Here is a 26,506-nt window from a genome sequence, read left to right on the forward strand (position 1 = left end):
TGCTGGCAGCTCTGTTCCATGCCTCCCTGTGCTTCATGATCTTTCCCACAGGGTTAGAGAAAGCCATAAACCCTCCAGCCCAGTCTCACCCTGCCTTGCCCAGGGGCAGCATCCCCTGAAGCCACTAAAACCTTCCCTGAGAGGCCAGGAGGGAGGGAAACCCACATTCCCTGCTCCTTTCCTCTTGCTATGGTGCAGTCTTGGTGCCAGGGGGTGGAAACGGACCCCCTTTGCCCCTGCCTAGTAAGTGTCAGAAGTAGCCTGGAAAGGAGAAGAGCCTGGGAGGAAGGGGGAGGAGAAGGAAGAAATGAGCAGGAATGTATAAAATGATGCCTTTTCTCTCCCAGCTCTTCTGGATGGAGCAAACTTGTGGCTGTTTCTGTGCAAATGCTGATTTTGAAGAGAGACATATGGGGCAGGGCAAGGCTTGCTGTATTTTAAGCTTAAATCTTTGATAAGCTCTGCTCAGCACTGTTCCTTGTTGGTTTTCCTGCAGGCAGATGAAGGTGGATGAAGGAATTGTTGGTTGCTTTCACTCCATGGATCCCACCAGGTCCTGGCTGGCTGGAAACCCACCCCAACGGGCTTTGCACCACGTGCAGCAAGACTTTGGAGGACACGACTACCATGTGCGTAATGGAGCTATGGGAGAGGCTCACGTGCTATCCTGGATTATTTTTTTGCCAGTAGAATGTTTTTGTGGTTATTTTCTGCTGTGATTTTTTTTTTTTTTTTTTTTTTTTTTTGTAAATTTCTTTGTTTATTACATAGTACCCTGGGAACCAGAAGAAATGCACTTAGGTGATGATGGAAGCACTATATAAAAATCGCTCACTGCTGTTGACTTAAGCTTCTGCATTTCTGGAGCTTGCTCCCGAGAGGCTTTCCTGTAGCCCTGCCTGAGTCTGGCAGAGACTTGTCAGCTTTTTACGTTATTATTCAGGAAAACAAGAGCCTTTGGGCTGCCATGTCCTCCGAGGCAAGCTCAGCCTCTGCCATGGGTGTCACCGCAGTCTGGGTCGCTGGGGTGGTATTGCACCTCTGCGGGAGGGGGGATCTGGCCCATTTCTAATGCTCTTTCTCCCTTACCAAGGTAGTAAATGTCCTAGAGGAAACCTAGCAGGCGACCAGCACTGGTTCTTTGATCCCATCCTGGTTCTCCATGCGTGTCCTCATCATGAATGCAGCAGAAACTATCCCTAACATTTTCCTTTTTCCCCACATACCACGTTTTTCAAGCTACCTGCTTTAATTGCTTTCCTGCCCACCAGCCTTTCTCGTGACTTGGTGCCACTGTACTTGTAACTTCGCGTTTGACTTTCCCACTGAACTTACTCCTATAGTTCCTTACGGCAGAGATGCCTGAGCCCCCTTTGGACTGGGGCGATCCCAGGAGGGCAAAGACAGTTGATGTGGAAGAACCTGGTGTCCTGCCATACTGAAGAGCTTCAGGATGAATGAGTGATCTTTTTTGTACATGCCTAAGTCTTGTATTTGTCCCCAAAAATGCCACCGGAGCTGCAAATCCAGCAGGCAAGCAGTTGCTGTTGAAAAAAAATGGAAACCAGACCTCACACGGTGCTTCACCATGTTGCTGCAGAAGGTGTTTGGGACTTCCCGGGCAGCAGGAGGCGGGTGGTGTTTGCAGCCCCCAGTGGCACACCCTGTGCTGGCCTGAATAATGTACCACTTGAAGGACCTGCTCAAAAATAGCATCCCTGGATTTGGATCTGTTTTGTGCTTGATTAGGAGAAAGGCAATGAACTCGGGCAGCCTGGCTCCCCATTGCTCTTACGGGGCATTGGTGCCCATGGCTCTTTCTCAGCAAGGAAAAGAAAGAACGGTGAAATGGTATCTTCCTTTAGATCAGTCTAAAAATGCTTCCTCTCCCCATTTCTCACTTTGCTCCTTGCCAGCTCTCTTTGGCGCCTGGACAGACTGGAGGTGCATCACTGGGAGGTGCGTTGTTCAGCTCATGGATAAGCTGTGTCCAAATGCAGACCCACAGAGCGGGAAATGAACTTCATCCCAAGGAACCTATTTTCTCTGGTAACTAGTAAACTCCAAAATAGCCTCAAATATGTGGCAGCATAAGGGCAACCGAGCATTGGTGCTGACGGGGCTCTCCATTGCCCTACCTGCTTGAGAGGAGGAGGAGGGGGAGGAAGGGCGTGTGGGTGCACGCATACCTGCGAGGGTGGCCCGGGTGGTGGGACCGGTGTCACGCGGCACCAGGACTTCGTGGTAGTGCTCCCCTGCCAGGGTGCTGTAGACCACCCTGTAGCTGTGGGCCTCGGCCTCACTGTTGTCCCAGGCGAGCTCAAGGCTGGCGGGCGTCCGCGAGCCCACCCGCAGGTTCTTGGGGGCATCAATCTCTGTGCAACACAAGGGAGAGAGGCACCGTCTCATCGCCGGGCACCAGGAATGCACCCCATAGCCTTTCCATGGCTAAACGGCAGTAGAGGGGTACCCAAGTGTGATGTCCATGAGGTCCCACGTGCGGTCCCTCCTCCCCAGGGCATGTCCCTGCAGACAGGGCTGGGGCATCTGCTCTCACCTCCTGCTTAGCACAGACCGAGAGATGCCACCCGTGAGACCGATGCGAGTGCTGGGATGTTTGCAGCATCCCTCAGTAAGTTCAATTCAAGATCTAATGGTGTGTTATTTGAAAAAGAAAAGTGTTTCCCCCCTATGTTAGAGTAAGAGAAACCGAGGTAGCGTGCATAAGAGAAAAAGGGCTCTGTAGCAGTTACGCCTTAGTAACAGCCCTTAGTAGAACCTCAAGCATCTTTACCAGCTCATTCACACTCAGATGTTGCCCAAAGGGTTTGTTTATTAGTGCTGCTGAGGCTGTGCACCAAATATGCTCTGATTTGCACGATAAACCTTGCTGGTGAGCGATGGGTTAGTGCCGGGCAGGGGCTGGGTGCCAGCGGACAGGGGTAATTACTGCTCCTTGATAGATCTCAGTTTAGGGGGGGATTTTTTATGTTGCCTTTTAGAAATAAAGCAAGGAAGGCCAACGCAGCAAATCAGTCGGGGTGAACATCTCGTCCAAAATATTTATCTATAAAGATACATACACACACAATTCACACACCGCAGTTATTATAGTAGGAGCCTAGTATCCACCAGAAATATACATGACAAATAATTTATATACCATAAACCAGCACTGAAATACACGCTCTACTTTCTCCTTTATGGCACGGTAAATTAAACCTGTTAGCTATGTGCAGGCTTAACATTAATTAAAGTTTTACCGACCAGTTAGGGTATTCAGAGAAGATATAAAATAAGATAACCATGTTTCTGACCGGGCTGCTTTCAGCTGCGTAACTGCTGATTCCTTTGGCAAGGCATCTGCCTTGGCTTTCAACACTGAATGGGAGCAAGCATCGCCTTGAATTCAGACCTGTGCTTGCTGCTTTGGTGCTTTTAAGAATTGCACTTTGATCCACAGCTGCTATTAAGGGTGCAAACTGCTGGGTTTTAAAGTTTTAGCAGTAAGCTCAAGCTAAGCTGTGGGTCTGAATGGGCACTGAAGCTGGTGGGGCCGTGTGTCCCAGGCAGCAGCAGGTTCAGCCTTGATGCTGCAGCAGGGTGCGGCCAAGGTGGGGTTTGCTCAGGCATTGCCATGGAAATGTGGGGGTTTGAGTCACCTGCCGGGTGCTGGCATCCGGGATCACCTGGGCTGCCCTGGGGACCATGCCAGCATCCCTGGGGGGCACAGGGCATGAAGAAGACCTGTTGCTCTGGAGGTTTTAGGGACTAAACAGAAATGTAGGCACTAGTGGAGGGGGGTCAAGGGGTGGTATAGGTTGCGTGTTTTAGGGTGAGCTGAATAATTTGCGCTGCCTTGCTCTGTACTGGCACCGCAATGGGATGCGAGGCACCTGCGTTTGGGCATCTCCATTTGAACCTGCACCTTAACCATAGTTTTCATTGCGCTGCTTCCTCCCAGTACACTGGATTAAACCCGAACTCACTCATGCCAGAGGAAAACCAGGTACCACTAAATCCCAGATGCCAAAAAAACCCTCGATTCAGCTCCAGATATGCAACAGCCCACCTGCAGACTGCAGCAAGCCATCTGCCCGTGCTTGCTGGAGGCTTACAAATTCACGCCAGTTCTCCCAGCAAAGCCAGCTAGCTACCTGTGGTGAACTGGGCGAGGGCTGGCCGGCTCTCGTTGGCACCCCGGAGGGCGCTGACGGCGAGGCGGTAGCGGGCGCCGGGACGCAGGGCCTGCAGGGAGTACTGGCTGAGGGGGGGCTGCAGGCGGAAGGTGGTCCTCCCGCCCTCCCCGTCCGCCAGCCCGTACTTCAGCAGGATGGCGTCCACCTTGGCACGTGGCGGTGTCCACTCCACGAAGGCCACCGTGTCGGAGACATCTCTCACCAGGATCTGCGTTGGGCCATCGATGACTGTGGAGGAGGGGGGGAAACAGGCACCTGTTATTTTGGGAGGGTTAGATGGGGCAAGGTGGCATCTTTGGGGACACCAAGCTTCAGGCATGCTTCGACCTGACCTTCAGAGTGGCCTGAATTAACATTTGGGGATAAGGCAGGGAGGTGGCATGGGCAGGAGACATGACACCCTACCCCAAGGTATTCAGAGGGTTTGGTCTTGATGGGTTGCCAGTCCCTTGTCCCAATTTCCTGGCTCTTTCCTGAACCCTCTCCACTTTCACTGATGTCTCTCCCGAGCTGTGGGCATCAGAGCAAGGCCAGCAGCTCTTTCATTGATGCCCTTTACAGCTGTAATGCAACCCGTGCCCTTCCCTCGAGCTGGTTGTAACAATTCCTCCCTGGCTTTTTCAGGTGACATCTCCCAGGATAAAACCTCCTACGTCTGACTGTGGTCCACTTCCTTTGCTCCTAGATAACTGCTTGTACTTTGCAATGTGTTGAAGAACACAGTTTTCCTTTGTGCCCAGCTCTTTGAGCCATTCAGACTGCTTTTATCGATGATCTCCTTCCACTCAATTTACTCTTGTCTGAGCCTTTCCATCGCTGGCAAAATTTATCAGCAATGATATTATGTCTTTTGAAAGGTGTTGACAATGTGTTAAATAACGTGGGGCCAAGGACTGATCCAAGCATCAAGAACTGAGGCACATATCTAGAAATGTTCCTGTTTCGGTGCCAGCTCCTGGTTTGTCGTTAAGCTGAGGGATTGGCTCATAAAGCTGTTATGTCTTAGCTGTGGGGAGAGAAGAGAAAATGCAACTGCTCTGGTGAGTCTTCATAACTAGCTGGGTGCGGGGCTGTGGTGGGTGTCTACCAAAGCCTCTCAGATAAAGGGGTTTTAGTTAAATTCATACTGGGGATCTACCAGGAGATCATTTTGGACATTTCTGCTTTCTTTTGCAGAGAATTGGGCCCTTCCCTCCTCCTCATCTGGGAACACTTGACCTCTGCAAATCATGGGCTTAAGCCCAGGTGATGGATGCTTTGAGTCCAGCAGGACCTCACTGCTGCGCAGGTGGATGGATGGGCCAAGCCCGGCCATCGCTCCTGTGCCATGGCAGCACTGATGCCTGGAGCCCGCCAGTCAGCCCGTTTTACCACTTACATGACCACAAGGTGGGTGAAAAACCCCACACTGGTTCTGTAATTCAGGCTATACTGCATGCAAGTACATATTAGAAAATGACACTATGTAATAAGGATGTGCTGAATGCTGCACCCCAGGGTGGGAAGTTCGGGGGGAGATGTGTGTGGGCAGGGGTGGGAAGGACCAGGGAGGGTTAGAAAAAGACATGTGGGAGAAATGGGAGCAATGGGGTGAGGTCTGGGGGTAAAACAGCAATGGAGGAGGGAGGACAGCTGGGAAGCATAGTGTTTAAGTACAAGCTGGCTGCCCAGCTTGGCCAGGACCACATCATGCTTATCCAAACCCTGAAATCTCCAACTACTTCATGTTGTCCAGTCATCCAGGTGATGCTGGGGAGCATCAAGTTCTAGTTAGCTGTGCAGCATAAATCCATGCTTTTGCTGCTCGATCCCGGCACAAGGTGCTGAGGCAGGACGAGGATGATGGAGGCAAAGCTATGGGGTGTGCCCCAGAGGAAGGCAGACATACCAGCATGGGGACACCTTCATGGAGCAGGGAGCTGGGAGCCCACCACTCCATCTGCGATCCCCTGCAAAGGTCAACTGCAGAGTCTGAAGTACCAGCCTTTATTTTTTGCTGTCTTCTTAGGGAAAGGAAGGTTTGGGCTTGACCAGGAGATGTCTCTGTTAAGCCACTTTGAGCTGAGCGTGGAGGCAAGGCAGGAGGACTGTGCCGAGGAAGCTCAGACCTGCAGCAAGCTGCTGCTGGTGGGGGGTTGCTCCCTTCGCTCTCACTGTTGCCTCAAATTAGCAGCCCGAAGAGAGCATCACCTCGTTATAACCCTCTGGCAGCTATTTAAATGCCGATTCCATTCACAACAACTTGGATGGAGGTAGACATCTGCCTGGCTGCCAAGGCAGACTGCAGCAGATCTGACACGGAGAGCCTTTTCTCCCCTGTGAGCTCTGCCCATCACCACATCTCCTTCGGCAAGGAGAAGATACAGTTGAATTTCCTGCAGCCTATGGGGTGGACCAGTGACCAGCCAAAGAAATTGGTTAGGAAGGGACATGCTGTTGCTCCTGGCTCCCTGTCCTGCTGCCTGATTTGCCTGAATTGCTGGGAGTAGAGGGTGTTTAGTGGCACAAAAGCAGGTGGGAGTTTTAATCTGTTATATATGTGCAGGCGATACATTTATAGAGATGTTTCTTGGGGGCGTTCAGCCTCCAAATTGTGAGATTAGTGGAGAAGAGCTATGTAATAACAGTGGACCCAAGCCTTCGTTCCCAACCCCATTAACCTCGCCACGGTTTCTGTGCTTGCAGCACTTTGGGAGGGAGAGGGACGAGATACCGCATGAAGAAGCTGTTTCTGCGATGCACCTGTAGCTTGGGCAGTTGAGTTGTGCTAGTTTCAGCCCTGCCATGCAGTGCTGGGCTGTTCTTGCTGATGGGACCTTATTTTGGGGACCAAGCCCTGGGCACTGCCGTGCTGCCCAGGGTCAGGCTCACTCACGGGTTGAGACGCTGTCAGAGGTGGGAGGGCTCCTGGCTTGTTCTTTCAGGGCCACCAGAGTGACGGTGTACTCTTCCCCCGGCTTCAGCCCTGTCTGGTTGAAGGTGGTGACGGTGCTGGGGAGCTGAGCGATCACACCGCCCTCATTATTCTGCCAGGGAGCAGAAATAAGCGTTAAAAAAACACAACTGAAAAAGCTGGTTTGGGGGGATTGATGCATGGTGAGAAGGTGGTCCCCACGTTGCAACCTTCCCCGCCCAGCCCTGCATCCCCAAATTGTGTTGTCACCCTGGCACATTCCACTATGGAGGTGCAGAAACCCCGGGTGAAGTCACCCACCAACACAGAGCACTCACATTGCTGGGCTGAGAAATCCTCCCCCATCCCTTCTCTCCCCACCCCTAACTTCTGTATTTTGCCATCTGCATGTCTGCTGTTCTCCAGAAGAGAAAAGACAATAAAACCAAAGCCTGGGCTAGACTCCTTTTCCTACTATTCAGGTGCCAGGAACCTTTTGTTGTTCATATATGGGTATGAAACAGTAAGGTCTTTATTTTGCCATCCCCTGCTTTTTACATATCTTTATTAAACTCATTATACTTTGTGGTTTTGCTCTGAAAAACTGTAAGGCTTTAAGCAACTGCAAATGTCACCTTTCCTGCCAGTGTTTGGACAAAGGATCTTTTCTTGCCGCTGTCTTCACTAATAACACGCTAAACAAATCTTTGCACATAGCTCTCAATTCATATTAATCTCTTTTCTCATTAAACAGGAAATCTTCCATTTTAGCCATAAATTGCCATCTTACCTTTCCTAATTTTCTTTTATAAATCTGTCTTTGCTTCACCTTTTTCGCACCCCATCCCCAGCACACGCAGCTGACAGGCAATCCCTGCCTGACCCGGCTTCTGGGGGGCAAAAGCATTGCGGGTACCACAGGAGGAGGATTGCTCTGTGGGAGGGTGTGAGCAGCCTCACGGGGATGCTGAAGACCAAAGTAGCATCCTCTTGCCCAGTTTTTGGGAAGACAGAGTGAGCTTTGATTTTGCTCGTAGAGGTTATTTGTGCTGCTGCTGTTATAACTCTCTTGTTTTTAGTCTCTGGGACTTGGTTTCAGTTTTATTTGGGGTGTGGCAATGGTTTAGAGTTTGCCCAAGGCAGTGATGCTTCCAGGCAATGAAGGAGACAGCACCCTCTGCCTTATTTTAGGAGAAAAGCTGTGATGGAGACTCAGTGAATACAATTTCAGCAGTCAATAAGCAGAGGCGTGAGTGTTCACGCTGCAGGACCATGCGCTTGACCGATGGGTGCAAGAACCTCAAAGCCCAAAGAGCTGCATCCTTTCCCTGCTCCAAAAACCTGCACCCAGGAGCTGCCATCCTTTTGCACCTTATCTCTTCCTTGAAATCCTGAAATGTTGCTGTGTGGTTTTAAGTGTAAAGCTTAAAAACGGAAAGGAGGGCCAATGGTTTGTATTTTTGGGCTGGCTTGAGAAAAACCTATCGTTTCTGACCCTGCAGGGAGATGTTTGCTTCTATCCTGGTGATTCATCACCCTAAAATGGATCTATCCCCATTTATCTGCTTCAGGGGGATGCTGTTGAGCTTAATTCCTGAGTATCAGTGAAATGCTGGCAAGATAGCTACTTTTTGTTACGAAATGCTCTTCCCTGATGTTGCCTTATCATTTGGGCTTTTATCCCACCGGTGAATGAAAATTATCCTGGAGTTTGTACCTGCAGTACCTGAACTTTGACTTCTGACAGAATTTGTGTGTAGATGTACCAAAATTGCATCCTTCCAGCCTTTTTTGGAAATGAGGGACTGAGTTATTTAAAGCACTTGGGCCCTTGCTTCATGCTGCATAATGGCCCTTTACAGTTAAGAGCATTTAAAACTTTGGGGCCAAGTTTTAAAATTCTCCTCTGCCCAGAGCTGCCTTTGACTCCAGCAAGGGTTTTGTACAAGTGAAAACGTCATAATTGAGCACTTAATCAGCATTTCTTTTACTGCTGGGGCTTGACTGCTCTTGTAAAGAGGCTCTATATACAATTGAAGCTATACTTAGGGCTAAATGGTGTAGAAATTATGAATATAGATGAAATACTTGATGTACAATTTTTGTTGCCGTGCATAGAAAATTTGCGATATTTAGGGCAACATTTTCATCCTTTCATCTTTTCTGGCACAATTTCTACCTGTGATTAAAATTCCGTGGCAGGAATTAGCTGTGCGTGTGACTCGGGGATGCTGAAGGTTGTTGTCTGAGAGCCGGCAGCTGCTTGGTTTGAGCCGGGCTGCTTTGGGTAGCTTAGCGTGCAGAGAGCAGGGGCGAGGGAGAGGAGGAGGAGGAAGGGTCGTGGGAAAGGATGTGGAAGGAAAAAAGGGGGGTGTGTGTGATGGTAGGTGGCAGCAAGGCTAGAAGGTTTATTTATTTATTTGCCTTGATTTTATTGGGGAATTTCTTAGAGAATGTGTATGTGTTGACACCAGACTACTGGGGAACCTGAAGCTGGCAGTTGGAGGTTGAGGTGTTTGGGGCTGTCCGAGGCGAAGCACACAAATTGCAAACAGAGGTCAGGTTTGTGAGGCGGGGGTAACTGGAAGCTGATTTAGGATCCGTTCGCTCGGTGTTTTTAGGGTGACTAGGTGATGCCATGCATGTGGCGGCGGTACCTTGGGGATGAAGCTGATCTCCCAGCCATCAAAGGGGAAGGAGAAGGGCTCCCACTGCACCTCCGCTGTCGTCTCTGTGATGGTCTTGAACGTCAGCCCCTGCGGCGTGGCGAGGTCTGGAAGGGAGCAGGGTGGGTGAGCAGAGCAGGAGGGGTGTGCGGGTGCTGCCCATCCCCACCCTGCTCCCTGTGGGTATTTCATTATCTGGGCAACAACAATGGGGAACCTTTTGGTAGCTGTTAGCAGAGCCCCTTTGTCCCTCCTCAGCGTGGGTTGGGGGGAGAAGAGGGAAATGCCTGGGCTGCCGGACACTGCATTACTGTGCACACAGAGTGAGCGATGGGGTTGCAAAGGGGGTGTCTGTATAGTTACTGTGTTTTCCCCTGCCCTCTGTATCTTTATTTTCTGAGGAACCTTTCTGCAGGTTGCCATTACAGCTTGATATTCCTGTTTTCCTCTGTGCATCACAGTCCTGGTCAGGACTACGTATGTCTCGATGCACAGAGGCAGCCCCTCTTGCTGCACTATCACCCACGTCGTGGGGATTCACCATGGGCAACCCGTTCAGGAGTGGGAGGATGACCTGTGACTTCTGCAATGTATCGTGATATTTTCTATGAGGAGAAAAGTGTAATATTTTGGGCCGTATTCTGGGGGCTTTTGTCAAACACTGAAAGTTTCTTTGATTTTTAATCATTCAGGTTGTCATCCAGACTAAGTCTTTCTGCAGAGGGTGGACGTATTTCCTGCTTTCCTATATTCCCGTACAAATATAAATGGGGATAAAAATATCCTCATTTTTTTTTTTGTTTTTTTTTTGAAGGCTCAAGTTTCTACTGCTAGAAGGTTTTTGTGGAAAAAGCGAGACAGCTTGAGCATCACCTCTGGTTATCTGGTTACCAAGTGACAAGTGCGGTAGGATACTTACTGGTCATCACCTTGGAGGTAACGGGGGTGCTCAAGACATCGCTGATGACTGCATAGATGCTGATGTTGTAGGCAACGCCTGGCTCCAGCTCTGTGATGGTGATGCTGCTCCAGTCCCCGGGCACCCGCTGCTGGAGCTGGATGCCCCCTGGCCCCGCCGGCTGGTACGAGATGACATACTCGGTGGCTGCCCCGGGGCTGTCCCAGGTCAGCTCGATGGAGCTGTCGCTGATCCCCGTCACTCGCAGGTTTCCAGGAGGAGCCACTGATGGGAAGGGCAGAGGTAAGGAGAGCGTCAGGGTGTGTGTGGCTTATCCTCCCACCCCCCCATGGGGAAGGGTGTGTGGGTCTGCTGGTGGGACACGGGCATGGGCTTTGAGCTGGGGGTTACGTGCTATCTGTGGTTGTACTCAGTGCTATAGCAAGGCAAAGGCTCAGGAGAAACTGACTGCAGCTGCTGTTGCACCCAGGGTTTGCCACTGATGTTGGGATGGAACTTGCTGGCTTTTTGCTTGCCTCGCAAACCTTTGCCCATGGTGTCTCTGGGGACAGGGACAACAGGAAGGTGGTCAAACTGCGGGGCCTGAGCAGGTCCTGTGTGACATGCTCTGCTGGATGGGAGTTTCTCCCAGGCTTCATGGTGCTCTTAGGGGGCTCTGGGAACTCTGAAGCCCTTGCTCATACGTTAGGGTCTGGCTTTCCCCCTGCATGCCCCCACTACCTGCTGAGCAGTCCTGCCCTTCATAGCCTTCCTCGCAGATGCAGAGACCGTCCTGGCAGACCCCACGGCCGCTGCAGGCGTTGGGACAGTGCAGCCACCCACAGTCCTCCCCGGCATAGCCCTCCCGGCAGATGCACGTGCCGTTGGCGCAGTGGCCCTTCCCTGAGCAGTCGTGGGGGCACCGCAGCTGGGAGCAATCCTCCCCGGCGAAACCCTCCTCGCAGACGCACTCGCCGTCCACGCAGAGCCCGTGGGAGCCGCAGCCGGCAGGGCAGCGGAGCTGGGAGCAGTCCTCGCCCCCATAGTCGTTGTCGCAGATGCACTGGCCCTCCAGACAGACGCCGCGGCTGGAGCAGCCCCGGGGGCAGCGGGGCTCGGAGCAGTTGCTGCCCGCCCAGCCCTCCATGCACACGCAGCTGCACGACTCCAAGCTGAAGTTCCCGTGGCCGCTGCACTGCGGGGTGTAATCCAGCTGCCCTGAAAGGAGGCAGGACCGAGGGTCAGAGCCCACCAGGTGGGAGGTGGGAAAAGGTCAGCGTTGGCACTGGGTCAGCCTGTCCATGGGTGGTGGGGAAGGGGGGAGACGTGTGGGGCAAGCATGGGATGACCCTCTGTCTGATTCAGCACGTCCAGCTCTGGGGAGCTGGTGGATTTAGGGCTGGCAGGGGCAGATTTGGTGATACGGGCTCATGGTGTGGTTTGGGTGGGTCTCTAGGAGTTTGTCTGTCCCCTTGGGAGCGCTGGCCTCCATAGCTATGGGTGCCATCAGCCTTGTTGGGGTACAAGTGCTCCCTTTGGTTTCTTTTCAGCTCAGCTCCCAGTCGATGGGAACTTCCCTAGACCTCTTACTGGGAAAAAGCCTTCCCTGGCCAAGGTCTCTGCACCAGCCGTGACTCCTGTTGTCTCCTCTCCACCCCCTGTTCCTTTTTACAGGTGAGCAATCCCTGTCTGCTCACCCTCTATCCTACAAAAAGCCAGTATATACCCAAAGACATCATCTTCATCCCTATCCTGGAAAGCCTGATTAGCATGGAGCCATTGGCTTTGCACAAAATATCAGGGGTTTGGGTGTGCTAGGGTTGTGGGAAAGCAGGGAAAGCATGTGGCCACCATGGCCACCACCTCTTATGTCCCGCTTTTATCCTCAGCAGGGTTCAGTTACATGCTGTGCCAGACAGACCCATTTGGGTTACCTTGCAGGACACTTCCCATCTAAACTGCAAATGCTGGGAATGACAATCAGGGTTTCTTCAGATCTCAGTCTCTAGTTAAGTTATCAAAAGGAGAGAGGATGCTTGTAAGTGTGCTGGAAGAGGGCGGCTCTCCCTGGGGAAACGCCTCGGGTGGTGGGGTAGGGATCCCGATCTCCTTCGTGGTGCAGTGAATTAAAAGCAGCTCCAGTAAAAATAAATGAAATTACTCCAGTTTTAGTTCAGTGCATCTGCGATTGGAGTGGAGACTCCACCGAGCGATGAATGTTTAATGGGACTGCCTGCCTATGCTGCAAGTAACCCAAATAGGCCCATCAGAGTTTCAAATTAATTCCTTTAAAACAGTTTTTTTCCCACGGAGTTTCCTAGATGATTTTAACCCTTGCTTTGCACACACTGGTGGCACGTATGTGTGTTTTCTGTTTTGTCTTAATTATTAATGCAGCTGATGACTGTCACATGGGGGGGGAAGGGGGGGCTGTGGGCTGAGCCTGCGGCTGGAATGGGAGATGTCAGCCCGAGCCTCCCATTTTCTTCCTCCTCAACCCACACACCCTTGATCCAACTCTGTTGACCTGAGTGTGGGTTGCACCTATTTCATTTTAATGTGTCCTAGTTGGGGTACCACCGGAAAAATTACACTAGTAGCTGCAAAACTTAAAAAAAAGCACTGGGTACTGGGGGGAAAAAGTTGATTTTGATTTTTCTTCCTCCCTGTTGTTGTTCTTGGCCTGAAAAGCAGGCCCTGGAAAGATGCCCTGCGGGGCTTTCCTTGCCTGGTGGCCTTTTCCTGCAAGGAGCCCTGGTGTGTCAGAGCCCCAAGCAGGGCTGGGCCGTGTGAAGGTTGGATGCCCTTTGGGACAGTCCCTCTTACCAGCCTCCCCAAGATGTAAGGAAAACCATCACTATGATGGCTCCTGTGCTATCAAAATGCAGCCTCTAGCCCAAACCTTTCCTAACCCACCTGATTTCAGCTGCATGTTTCTTCCCTGGCTCTGAGGAATGGCCGTGGTGAAATGAGAGGCTCAAACCACAAATATTTCCATTCAGATAAAATATCCCATTGATGGTTTTGTGCCTTTGTAATAGGTTTTGTTTGCATCTTTCATGGCAACAGAAGTTATTCCCTGGATTTTTTACTCTTCTAATTTTTTTTAAACTCAGCTTTTCATACAGATTCACTCCTCCTACAGAGAAGATGAAGGGGTTATTGCCAGCTCCTGCGGTGCTGCCTTTAGCCCAGGGACAGCTTAGGAGAGCAGCAGCTCCGTCTCTCCTCCCTGTCCCAGGAGCGGTGGCAGGTCTCTAACAGCTTTGCAAAGACTGCAGGGCTGGGAGGTCACCCTGCCCACCCCTTGGCGGCTCTAATTTTGTCTGTAATGGGGCTGTAGCTCTGGCCATTACAGGGTTTCTGCAGCAAGCGGGGCATGGGGACTTGAGTGGCCAAATCCCTCCCAGAGGTTTTCCTGCCTCAAAGGACCTAAGCTGAACTTTTCCCCTAAAGCCGCAGCCACATCACAGGTGAACATGGGTTTCTCTCTGTTGCCACTCTGAGTGGCATCACCCGTTCTGTATTTATCTCTCCTGCCTTTTGCTTGAACCCTCAGTCCCCAGCGAGCGCTAACAGGATGGCGTTACTACCTGTGGCTGCATTTTCTTGGCAGCAATTGGAGTTGCATTGGTCCCGGAGCATGGAGACCTCCCTCTCCAGCATCTCAATCCTGCTCAGCAGCTCCTGCAGGGACGGGAGGGAGGTGGAGCACTTGCAGGCCTGCTTGGGCAAGTTTATCCTGTGGGTGAAGGTGACCTGGCTCTCGCTGTCGGAGGTCTGCTCAGCGTATTCTGCCAGCCGGTCGTCTTCTGAACTCACCTCCTCGGCCGAAGACTTGAACATGGATGAGCAGCAGCTATCCAGGGGGATGTTGATGTTGTAGATGTGGTGGAAGACCATGGGCTGCTCTTTGATGGGTGGGCTGCAGTTGGCAAGGCCGCCCTCCTCATCCACCATCGGCCTCTTGGCCGGCTCTGTTGTCACCTCCACCCTGCACTCGAAAGGCTTGAGGATGGCACCCAGCAGAAGCAAATTGAAGCTGATGAGCACGTTCCTCAGGACCGAGTTTTCACTGTCAGTCCCCATTTTCTTGGGAGAGGGAAGAGCCTTCTAAGCCAGCTTTGGTCAGCCAAGCGCAGGGAGGACCTGGGGACACAGAAGAAAAAGAGCACACTTGGTGTTAGCCCTGAAACTGTGCTCAGTGCAGAGAGGCAAGTCCTTCTGGGCAAAGCCATCCAGGGAGACGTGGGGCTGACTTGATGCACACTCAGTCCTGCTGGTGTTGATGGAGCCTAAATCAACCCTACGTGGAGCCTGTGACCTGGGGGGAAACCCTGCCATAGCCCTTGAACAGTGACAGAAGCAGATTCTTGTTGCTATTTTTTTTTTTTGTATGTGTGTAAGGAAACAGTTGATCTGGTACTAACAAAGCATTGAACAGCCACGTTTTCAGCAGAAACACCCTGCATGGGACCTGCCTTCAGTGCCAGATCAGTACAGTGTGTAGGGTCCAAGGGGTTAAAGTATGGGTGACAGTGACACATCCCTGCACTCTCCTTCGGTTGTCTCCCGTGCCCCAGGAGCTGCAGCCAGGGTTGCTAAGCTTCCTCCAGTAGCTATAGGAACGGTAGCCTTGATGTTAAACACCGTTAAATTACAGGCAGGCTCCAGCTTGTTCAGGTCCACGCTCTGAGCAGACAAATCCCTCCTGTTAAAGTGGCTTCACACCCTGCCCATGCTCTGGATTACAAGTTAACCTTGCCTTGATTTGGGACAACACAACTTCTTGTTCTGGTATCGATCGCGAGCCCCTGGATGGTAAGCCAGCCTCCGAGAACCGCATTTATCTCCAGCCTGAAATCAGCAGTGCCAGCCCAGTTGTGCTGTGGATGGATTTGGCCCCATTACTCTTGCTGGGACCGTTATCTGCTGACCAATACTTAACTCCAAGTGGTTTGCCATGAGGAATCACCACCAGGTCCGTCACAGGACAGCACAGAGGCTGTGTCTGCAATGTCATTGCACCCAAAGATACTGTTTGCCTTGTACTTTCCCTGCAGGCCAGGTGGGATTGCTGGAGTGTGGCTTCTCCTTGGGCACATTGTGCCATGGTTAGAGGCTCTCAGCTGAGCCCTGGCACTTGCTTCAGTGTCAGGACAGCTAATTAAAGATTTCCAGCTAATGGCTCAAATGCTCGATTGGATTTCTTGCAGCATTTTAGGATGGAATGTAAATCACCCTGTTTGTGGCTCCCTACCTGTGTTGTGTTTGTAGGACCTGGACTGGTGAGCGCTGGAGATGTGCTTTGTGGTTCTTTCTGCACCAGCAGTGTAAAAGATGCAGCAGGCACATTACATCTGGGCAACAGGCTCTTTAAAGTGCTGGTAAAAAGATGCAATGAGCTGAGGATTACCAAAGCTCCAAGAAGTTGTGGGGTTTAGGTATTACTCAAAGCCAGGACATGCCTCTTGCAGTGTCCAGCCCTAATTCATAATTAACTTTAATAACTCTGGTTTTAGTCACATTAATATCTCTGTATTTAGGCTGTAAGAGGGCTTAGCCATTTGTACAGGTTCAAAGGCTACAAATAAGCCCATAGGACTATCTGGGTTAAGAAGGACTTTAAACCTCAAGAACTTCAGAGGCCCGAGTGCTGCTGTGACGTGTTTGAATGGGACCTGCCTTGAAGGGCCACTACATGGAGAGCTGCAAATTGCCAACATCTGCCCACTGCAACGTGATCCTTCTTCTGGGACATCTGAGGGCAAAAGGAGATGAGACATCAACCTGATCTGACTCAGTTGCCTATTGCAGTAGCTCTGATACCAGTTGCTAGAACTGGGAAACGGAGGTGGAAAGGAGTGGCAGGTTGAGTGTTCCCAGCAAGCTGCCTAAAGCCAAATCTCCCAAACTGCATTTAGTACAGACCCTGTAGGGTCTGGACTTGGGGTTTCACATCTGCCCCATGCTAGGGCATGCTGGTCATGGTGAGCAGAGGTGCAGGGCAGTGATGGATGCTTCCAAATCACTCATCTGGGATCTTCTCCAAACCATGGGAGCTGGTCTGGCAGGGTGGGTGCTCTCCCAGCCAATACTCCAGCAATTTAGTATTTGGGGTTTTTTTAGGGGGGTGTGGGAGAGGATGACAGTGCCGTGTTCGACTGTGATCCACAGCTGAGCCATGCTCGGGGCTGCTCACTGCATCTGACTGCTGGTATCTGCCAGTGCCATAATCCTGAGCAATTGCCCTCCCTTACTCGTAATGACTCTTCTGCTCTGGAGCAACTCTCCGGCTCCCTGGGAAATGGTCATGCCTCCCCCCATGCCCTGTTGCTGGATGAAAATATTTGTTCACTGGTTTCTCTCCAACAATATCATGTTACTCCAGAAAATACAACTATTCAGCCACCTCACAGCATTCACAGGGTTGTTATCCCATATTACCACAATGTTTCTGCTGCACTTCTCTTCCTGGCTCCCTACTTAATGCCTGCTTCTTGTGAGCAGGCACCTGGGACTCCTTCGGTAGGATCTCTGTTTTTCTAGTGTTAGGAAAAGCAAGAAAAATAGAAATAACTCTGTGGCGGGGTGTTCTCCTCCTTCCCCTTGGCTGCCATGGTTGCTCTGGCCATGCTTGCAAAAGACAGAATGGAGGAGGGCGCTGGAGGTGACAGTGTGAGGGAGGGAGTGGAGTCGATGCTCTGTAAGAGGCGATTTGGGGCTGGACTCTCATACTCTGACCCCCCAAATCCTCCTCTGCCTTCTGGGCTTTCCAGTGGCTCCTGGGTGGCCCTGGCTGACCCATGGAGAGACTTCTTGTCCCTGTGTAATGGGGCAACCGTGACAGGGGAAGGCACAGGGACTAATTAGCACCGGCTGCCTTTGACTGACTCGTCAGCATTCGGGGCTAACTACCTGCTCCTTGGCCTCTCGCTCAGCTTTTTTGTGTGTGCTTGGAGTGGAAGTAATTGTGGTGATGAGCCAGCTGCGCCGAGCTGGGCCAGAGCTTCAAAGCCAGCCTCCTTGCAGGATTACGGGAACAGCTTAGACATGGGGAAATGAAATCCTCCCTCTCCCTGCTCTTCGGATCCAGCCTGGCTCAATACAGATGCCAGAGCCTGTTTATGAGCAAAACTGGAGCCGAGGGATGGGGGGAGAAGGGCTCTAGGTGGATGCAGGGATGAGGGAGTGGGAGACGGGTGGGTGGATAGAGTGGGGTGAGCAGATACAGGGTGGTGATCGCTCACGAATGACAGTGAGCAGGTTGGGTAGTTAACGACTCTCTAACCCATAGACTGAAAGCCATTTGTTTGCTGGTAGGAACTGCCAGGATCATTGATCTGAATCTCGTTATCAGTATATTCATCACGGCAGACACCGGTGGGATGCTGCCCAGCTCTCGTTTCTGAGCGGTAAGTCACGGCATCCCCCTCCAGCCCTGCTCAGCGCAGTGGCCTTGGGCAGGGGGTGATGCTGCGGGTGCGGTGGCATCCACATGGCACTATGCTAAGGAAGCTTGCTGGTTTTTATTATTATTAGGAACAGGATCATGGAAGGAAAATAAATAAAGAAATGTAATCCTGCATCGATTAGGTGCTGGATCAGGCTTAATGCCACTGTGTGGGCTCTTTTCTGTGAAGTTGTGAAAAGTCACCTCGTTTGGGCTGTCTCTGCCTCAAACCAGGCTGAATCCACAGGGTCCTGCAGGGCAGGAGGATGCTCTTTGGTGCCCTCCAACCCACAGCAGACCATCTGAGCCAGACATCCCTATTAATCCTCAGCTTCTTCCTGGAGGCTTGGGCTGACAGCTCTGAAGCTCTGCCAGATCTGTGGATGTGTTCCCAGGGTCTGTCCTCTCCATTCCCTATCTGGTCCTGCTTTGTCTCCTGCTCCTCCTGTCAACGATTTGCTTTTCCCTAAAGGACACCACCACCGTGGGCTTGGCAAGGGTGGGCTAGTGCTGGGATTTGGCTGGCAGGGTGCCGGGGCTGCATGCATGGTCTGACAGCTCAAGGCTTGTCTGTCAGGGAAGAGAAGTTGCATTAATGTTCCTGCTTGGGGTTCCTCATCCTCCTGTCCTCCCAGCGCTTCCCAGCCCAGCTCATGCTGCCCATGGGCAGTGACAGAAGCATTAGAAACCACTGACTGAGCAAACAGATCCAGGACTATATATTTTTTCTTTCTCCCTGTACAAGGAAAAAGAAGCAAATTTCTGTGGTCATCTCACATGTAAAATTAGTTGTGTTAGGGCAAATTTATCTGGGGTGCTTTTTAATCTTTTTTTTTTTTTTTTTTTTTAATTTTGCCTTCGTTGTCACCAAGTTCAGATAAAACTCCAAGCTGGTGGCATTCCTGGTGGCTTTGCTCCCTCTGTCTCTGGAGGTGGCCTTGGAAATCCTGGCTGGGGCAGCGAAGGCAGCTTTGAGCTTTGAGCCTGGCCCTTCCCTGGTATCTGATGGCAAAATCTTCTCCTTTGTTTTCCACTGGGCTGGGGCAGTGCCTCTCCATCTGCTCGCTCCCAGGACAGGATAGTGGATCTCCAGTTGCCTCTGGCTTGAGGCTGCAGCTTTACTTTACCAGAGCTGGTTTCCCTTGGTTTGCTGTACTTTTTTTTTTCCCACCCCTCCCTACAGTCCCCCAGAAACATGGGTGTTTGAATTAAAGTTTAAATAAAAGAGTTATTAAAGTTAATTACGAAGTTTGTCAGGTACTGAGCTTTCAGCTCCAAAGCATTTCAACTTTGGGGAGCTGTGAAAGAATCAATCTGCTGCAATTTCTGTGTGATGCTCAATAAAAATACACACAATATACAACTGAGAAAAATATTTGAGGGCTTTTGCCAAACATATACCACAGCAAAGCGTGCTCTTTCTTTCCCGAATGGCCTCTCTCCACCCAGGATTTGTGTCTTATGGGCCAGCAAAGGAAGAAATAGCAAAACCCTATTAAATCCACAGTGCATCCACCCCAATTATATATTTTCAGCTATTTTTACATTTTGCTGATGGGCTGTATCTGTGTGAGCAGCTCAGCGCTGGGCATGCAAAAGGGAACCTGCGTGCAGTGATGCTCAGAGCAGCTGTGCCGAGAAAGTTATTAATGGTGTGGCAGCAGTTTTTGGGGGGGCAGCTTCACCCAGAATTACAGCACCATATTCCCCAGCAGCATCTGCAGCCCCTTTTTTTATTGCTTAGCAATACGAATGTAACAAATGCAAACTGTGCCCCAGGGGCTGTTGCAGGATGGGAGCAGGGACATCAGATCTGCACAACAAGGATGATGCCAGAAGTGTGACTGCCAGCATTTGTTGGAGATAATTTAATATCTGGATGGTCCAACAATATTTCTATTTTCATGCCAGTTTTGGTGAATTGCTCTGGTTAAAAACAACCACTCAATGTTGCCTGGAAAGATGCTTGAAAAATTAAAGCATTTGTTTCTCCAGCCAGATATTGTTTATTAAAATATTTTTGAAGTCACTAAACATTGAATTGTTTTTGTAGTCACTAAAGGTGTGAAAATGAAGTGAATGTTTTTGTTTTGGGTGAGAAACATTTTAATCTACCCAGAGCACATAGAAATATATGTGTACATATACGCATTTCATGCATTTATTGCATTCTGCTTTCCTGAACACTGGATGAACCACAGACCCTGCTTTTGGTGCAGATGGCAAATTGGAAAATCGGATCTATTTGGAGCTCACACCAGCATCCATCCATAATACCAACCAACAAACCATTGAGAAACGGAGTTCGCTGCCTGCTTCCCCAGCACAGCAGGAGCAGGCAGATATTAGCTGACACCCAGCGGTCCCCGAGCTGTGTCGGGGCTGGCTCATTGGAGCTGTGATGTGTTCCCTGCCAGAGCTCGGCTGGCAGGAGCCAGACCGCCGTGACGGATTTGCTCCCAACTGCTGCTGATGGTGGGAGCGAGCCCGGGGCATGGTGGTGCGTGAAGCAGGCAGGCAGCCTCCGAGTGTATTATTTGGGGGTTTATGTTGAAAAGTGTGTTGGAGGTTTCCCATAAGGCAAAAGACCCCCTGATGGACAGTTTTCAAGTCTCCCCAAACCCCCCTGGAGGTACCCAAGCACTCAGTGCAGAGGGTGGCTGCTCCATGCTATGGCGAGGTGCTTTGCTCCCACTGGCTGGGCTCACAGGGAAGGAAATTCAGCTCTGTGATGTCTCTGGTCAGCTTCCCACCGTACACCTTCCATTCCAAAGGGACCACACAGCTGGCAAACCGAGGTGGATTGGAACCTCTGAAGCCCATCTCTGTTTTTTTCTTTTTAGACCTCCCAAAAGAGGCTGCGGTACTCGCTGGTTTAGAGCAACCCATCACTCCCGTGCATCAGCATCGGTACTGGCTCTACGCTGAAATCGCTCCTGGGTGCCACAGTCCTCCAGCCATGGCAGGTGGGGATGTATGCACGGGCAGGCACACGTCTTGCTTCTGCTTTGCTTTGTGATCTGGTGAGAAACTCTTGCGGTTTGCCCATCTCACTGGAAAGCACTTACGTTGCAAGTTGCTAACTGAGAAATAGTGGAAATAATTGGCTTAGCTCCTCAGCAGCTTGAAACTGCTGCAGATTCGGTGTCATTGAGGCTGATTTGCCCCAGAAGGACTCTCCTGAGCAGATGTAGAGATGCAGCCTGTCCGGCAGACCCAATTCCCTCCTGCAGCTTTCTGTAGGGAAGAGCACTTGCTCCCAGTTATTACTAACCTACTGATGTATAACTTGTCTGTTTAAAAGGGTTTTCCTTGCATTAGTTCCTTGGGCTTTGTGGCAGAATGCAGGTCCTTGCTACGTGCAAGCACACAGAGCCCTCTCCCTGATCAACCCCTTCTGCACCCTCTGCCTAACTGCAAACCTCGTCTTCCCTCACAACGCAGCCTGTTGCAGGCTTTTGGGAGAATTAAAGGAGATGGAAAGCTTCGAGGAGCAAAGCATCATGTCTCCTCATAACACTGGTTAGCTGAAGGTCAGACCTTGTGGACTCATGGGGCTGGAGCTGAGGACCAGCAGGTGACACCTGCACGGCGCCGGAGAAACCCAACCGAGTCATTTCACGCCACCACCAAGCAGCCCTCAGAGAGAGAACGATTTTCACCCCACTGACTAATAACATATTTAAGGATGAAATACTTCGATGCTTTTACCAGCGTTCCCTAACCATATGTGGAGGAAGAAATCTATAGTTCCCCCCAACTGACTGCAAATGCTGCCAGCTTAATAATTCATGTACGCCTCTATGATTGCAGCCTACGTTATATCTTGCTTTCATTACATATTCTTTTATTCAATTGCCACGACATATATCAATAGTCTCTATAAGCTCCCACAGGAAAGCAGGCAGTGGCTTAGCGCAAAGGTTTTGGGGGAATCTCATTTCATTTTCCCATTAACAGGTGCAGCCGGGATGCAGCGTGTCTGGCTTCACATCGTCTCATTCAGCCGCTGCCTCCGACCTGCTCCCCTGTGAAGCCTGGGGAGTCACCAGGCTAAGTCTCATTTTCACAAGGGTGCCAGCTCTAATCCAAGCCCATCCCAGCATTTTACTGAGCAATTTGTGACGCTGCCTGTCTTAATTTATATATATATTTTCAGGCAGCAGCAGGTACGTTATCAGCTCTCCCTTCGAAGCGACTGCGCTGAACCACACACCATGAAAAACACTTGCTCGGTGCAAAATTCACTTGTATGACCAGCTTGCAAAGGTGGACACCTAACTGTGCAATGAAAGCCAAGGTGGATGCCTAATTTTGTAATAAAGGCGGTTAACAGTGGGCTTGGGCAGTGGCCTGGCTACTGCCCGTACCTCTTTGCTGTGACTGGCCCCAGCGCTCCGTGGGTGACGTTGAGATGCAGGTGCAGACTGCAAACCCACGGTGCAGCATGTCATGGCTCATGGTTAGATGCTTCTCTCCATCCTTTAACACCAACATGGTGTCCGGTGTCCTGCAGGAGGGTGACGGCGTTCCCTTCTGGGTCTATATGTAACACCCCGGTCAAGTGGCACCTGGACTCCCAGGTCCTAATGGGAGTTGCTGGCTGCTAAAGCTGAGCCCTTCCATGCCTACTTACAAGGCTGGATGTATGATTTGAGTTGTGGCAGGTGAATATTTCGTAGCCCAGCTCTCTGAGCACTAAGATTTGATGTCTGTTGGAGATGGCCTCGCCTGCCCCACTGCTGGGACAGCCCTGTCCCTTGGGACTCCCTACCCATGAAAGGTCATCACGTCCTGCACTGCACAGCATATATTTATTCACACTCAGTTATGAAATAAATCACCCCTCAGCAGCCCTCTCTGTTGCAGAATGGTTTATTTAATCCTTATGCAGTGTCTCTGGGAGTTACAGCAGTTTTACCAGGGAGAGCTTGGGGGCAGAGGCTGGGATGGCTCCTGCTGCTGCTCTCCCTTGCATCACCGTTTGCCCATAATGATGCTCCTGGGGGTATCGCTCCTGCCCCATGCCTAGGGAGAGATTAAACTGCTAAAGGAAGATATTGGGATGGGGCCAGGCCTTTCTGAGATGCCACCATTCAGCGTTAAAGCTGTGCACGCATTTCTGAGCCCCACGACAGCCGCTCTGCCTGCCCTGGCGGCTCCCGGAGCTCCACCGGAGATGCTTGGAAGCCGTAAAGGAGGAATTAGCTGTAATTATGGAGCATTGCAGGGCGTAAACAGCCTCTAAATCCTCTTTAATTACGTGGCAGTACTTAATTACACGACAACTGGAATGTAAGCGCAAAAATAAATATGATTTCAGTTTTATCTTCAGCAGGGGCACCAGTAATTAATTTTGGAGGGTAACGTAGGACCCAGCTGAATGTGGGCGTGGCGTGGATCCTGCAGGCACAATACTGCAGAGGTGCTGCTGCCCAGGACAGTCAAATCTCCTTTCTCCTCCCTCTCTAACAGCCATGGCTTTGCCAACCCTTCCCACTCCCCCCTCAGCGGCATCCCACTTTCTGCCCATCCATGCATAGGCAGTCAGGGTGGTGATCCTCCCGGTCATCCTCCAGCATGGGGAAAACCAAGCATGAGAGCCTCCACGGTTAATTGATCCCACCTCAATTATGCTGTGAACTCACAGCCCATAACCAGCGGGTGGGATTCGGATTGTTCTCAGCTGTGGGCACGAGGCTTTTTTTTTTCCCGTTTGCTCCCAGCACTCAGCTTGGGTGCCAGCAGCAAGCCCTCGTGCTCGTGTAGCCAATGCTTGGCTGTCATGTTGCATTAGAGTCTACGAGTCAACCCGGACCTCCTCAGGGCTTAGTTGAAGCAAATGAAAACGGCCCAGCTTGGGATGCTCCATCGCCAAAATGCTGCCACCCATTACCCCTGCCACAGATTGAGCATACGGTGTGATGGAGATGAAGGAGTGTGCGACGAAGTAGAAAGTCATGTTGAAGAAATCTGATGTGCTGCAACCTCCATTGCCCTGTATAATCTCTGAATGCTGCCGGCGCGACCACGTTTAAATGGATAACAGCACTGCAGACCAGGAGAGGAAAATCCCCGCTATTATCATGGCTTTTTTTAACCATAATTAGGGGATTGCTGCATTTTTCCCCAGGAACTCTGAGCAAGAGCACCCAGGAACTCAGTTTGCTTTCAGTGAAAGCAAAGCCACCTGCTGAAGTCAAATGAGCACAGTTTTTTTAACTTGCTTTTTGGTTTGCCTAGTCATTTATACCTGACCCGAAGTCAGGGGAATGGAAAAGAAATGCTCATCTGGTGTGTTTTTGCATTTGTTTTCCCCCCACATGTGTATTTTTACACTGTGGGGATGAAGCAGAGGTCAGGGCCATGTGATCAGGGTTGTGCATGCTGTGGCTTTCCCCCACCTGCTTTATAACGCACCCCCCCTCCACTAGAAAAAAATCAGATTTTCCTTGCTTTTTAATATGTTGCTCAAACTAAATCACATCTTACAGCTGATTTACACGCATATGCAACCTGGCAGGTAGCACCAGGGTTTGTGCTGTTCGAACCCTCCAGTAATTGGTATTTTCTACTCCCCTTCCCACTGTCATTTCACCCGGAATATTCAGAGCAGCAGTAGGTACTTGTGCAATGGATTTGGGGCTGGAGCAAAGTTGCTGCGGTGGGGCTGGCTGATGATTTTGCTTGGGCAAAGCTTGTCCCAGGCCCCTCTTGGTGACCTACAGGGTCTCCTCAGGAGGGGAACAGCCTTGCAGCAGTGACCACAAGGAGCCTGCAAATGTTTTCTATCATTTCCCATTGAAAAGACAGCTGAAGGGAGCACGAGAAAGCCAGAGTGGAGTAATGAATTGTGGTCCTGCTGCAGAGACTTCATTTGATAAATAATGTATATAGAGTTTGCAGTAATAACTGTTTTTTTCTGACCCAGGCAGCTGGTCTGGGTTTGACACATCCTGGATGTATTCCTCCTTCCAGGTGGTGAATGGGATGACGGGTGCTTGCTCCCGCAGAGGAAGGCAGGGCAGGCAGTGACAGGCTCTGTTGTGTCAGATAGGTTAATCTGGGGCTTTTCTCACTTCTGATGAGCCACACGTGCGTGTACGGAGAGGAGGCAGCATTTCCAGGCACTGCAGGGGGAAAGAGACGCACTGGTGGTGCTGTGTTTAGGAAAGCTCCCCAGGTTAATGCGTGTCAGGGACATATGGCCAAGAGGAGACCTATAGCCCTGGGTTGGCGCACGCGTACCCACCACCCCAACACCAGGATGCTGCACCCTGACCTACCCACCAGCCCCGGTCCAGCCTGATGCTGGAGATGTGGCTCCCCCACCCCAGGACAGTGCCCCTCATCCTTCCCTTGGTAGGGACAGGTCCTCCTCTGAAACATCTTTTTTGGCTGCAAGCATGCTTCCCAAAGAGCATGTGGCATTGCCCGCAGGTGGATCCCCCAGGAAAGATGGGATGTTGGAAATGACCAGCTAAATCACCCCTGGTCATCCTTGTGCAGCGCTGGGAGCAAGGATTTCCCTTTGCAATTTGTGCTGCTGTTACAACGGCGTTACGTGAGGTGGTCGCATCCCCTCCTCTCCCCAGTTTGCCATCCCTTTGACCCTAACAGCCATAGCAGGGGGGCAGCCCAGCCAGTGGGTTTGGCCCTCGTCCTCCCTCTTTTGACATCTCAGGATGTGGAGGTAGGAAAATAAGGGCTGCAAGTGGGTCTCTTTAGGGAGCCAAAAGAAAGGGGAGAATCCCCCCCTGCCTCTCTGCCCTGATGCTCTTAAAAACTGCTTTCACAACAGCTAAGAAAAAAACGTGCACCTTCCCAAAGAACAAGCTGAGACTCCAGATTGCTTAATATTCCAGGGGCTCAGTTTTGGGCTCTGGAAAAAGGGCAAGGGGGGATAGGGGAGAGGAGGACTGTGATCACCCACCCAGCCTTGGAGGCCATGGTGGTTCAGGGCTCTCCTAAGCCTCGAGAGCCTGTCTGCCCCAGGTAGCGAGAGGGGCTCACAGGGGTAGGACAGAGCTGGGCTGGGCTTTTAGGATGGGAACCCTCTACAACAAGTAATGCCGAGATGTGCAGTCCAAATCCTAGATTTCCTTAGGTTATACCTTCCTGACAGCTGGGGTAGCTGCCACAGACACGTCTGGGTCTGAGGAGCTGGCTGGGTGCCTGCACAGACCCCCCAGTGCCTCTGGAGGAATATAAAATGGCTTTAATCAAGGTATGCCAGAGATAATATTCTTCAGTCATTTTTATAGCAGGTCTTGAAGGCTTCTACTGGAGCGGTTTGGTTAAAAATAGATTTGTTTCTGTTGTACTTTGGCGGAAGACCTGGGCTACCGTATTAACGAAGGTGAGTGGGAAAATCTGTATCTCTCCCCATTTTACATC

General features: G+C 51.0%; 1 protein-coding gene and 1 long non-coding RNA gene across 21 annotated transcripts in view; one reads left to right on the top strand and one right to left on the bottom strand.

Moving 5' to 3' along the window:
- The window catches only part of LOC114016956 (uncharacterized), a 70,771-nt gene that overhangs the window by 32,145 nt on the left and 12,120 nt on the right, over positions 1 to 26,506 (top strand). For 9 of the 19 annotated variants that reach the window (XR_008734658.1, XR_008734652.1, XR_008734657.1 and 6 more), the window contains 10 exons: positions 497 to 2,049; positions 4,824 to 5,239; positions 5,376 to 5,588; positions 9,714 to 9,880; positions 10,573 to 10,664; positions 10,749 to 10,959; positions 12,207 to 12,330; positions 17,980 to 18,071; positions 20,953 to 21,132; positions 22,070 to 26,468. This is a non-coding gene — a long non-coding RNA (uncharacterized LOC114016956). The remainder of the gene's footprint in view (positions 1 to 496; positions 2,050 to 4,823; positions 5,240 to 5,375; positions 5,589 to 9,713; positions 9,881 to 10,572; positions 10,665 to 10,748; positions 10,960 to 12,206; positions 12,331 to 17,979; positions 18,072 to 20,952; positions 21,133 to 22,069; positions 26,469 to 26,506) is intronic. The other 10 variants (XR_008734662.1, XR_008734663.1, XR_008734656.1 and 7 more) reach the window with 10 other exon arrangements.
- The window catches only part of TNR (tenascin R), an 85,354-nt gene that overhangs the window by 23,352 nt on the left and 35,496 nt on the right, over positions 1 to 26,506 (bottom strand). For both annotated transcript variants that reach the window (XM_055724216.1, XM_055724215.1), the window contains exons 2-8: positions 14,250 to 14,805; positions 11,398 to 11,874; positions 10,678 to 10,941; positions 9,750 to 9,865; positions 7,075 to 7,225; positions 4,158 to 4,427; positions 2,190 to 2,375 (exon numbers count right to left, since the gene is read on the bottom strand). In XM_055724216.1, coding sequence (XP_055580191.1) covers positions 2,190 to 2,375; positions 4,158 to 4,427; positions 7,075 to 7,225; positions 9,750 to 9,865; positions 10,678 to 10,941; positions 11,398 to 11,874; positions 14,250 to 14,745 — 1,960 coding nt within the window. In that variant the 5' untranslated portion in view covers positions 14,746 to 14,805. The remainder of the gene's footprint in view (positions 1 to 2,189; positions 2,376 to 4,157; positions 4,428 to 7,074; positions 7,226 to 9,749; positions 9,866 to 10,677; positions 10,942 to 11,397; positions 11,875 to 14,249; positions 14,806 to 26,506) is intronic.

Source organism: Falco cherrug, chromosome 12, assembly GCF_023634085.1.
Source record: "Falco cherrug isolate bFalChe1 chromosome 12, bFalChe1.pri, whole genome shotgun sequence".
In the NCBI taxonomy this organism is placed as follows: domain Eukaryota; kingdom Metazoa; phylum Chordata; class Aves; order Falconiformes; family Falconidae; genus Falco; species Falco cherrug.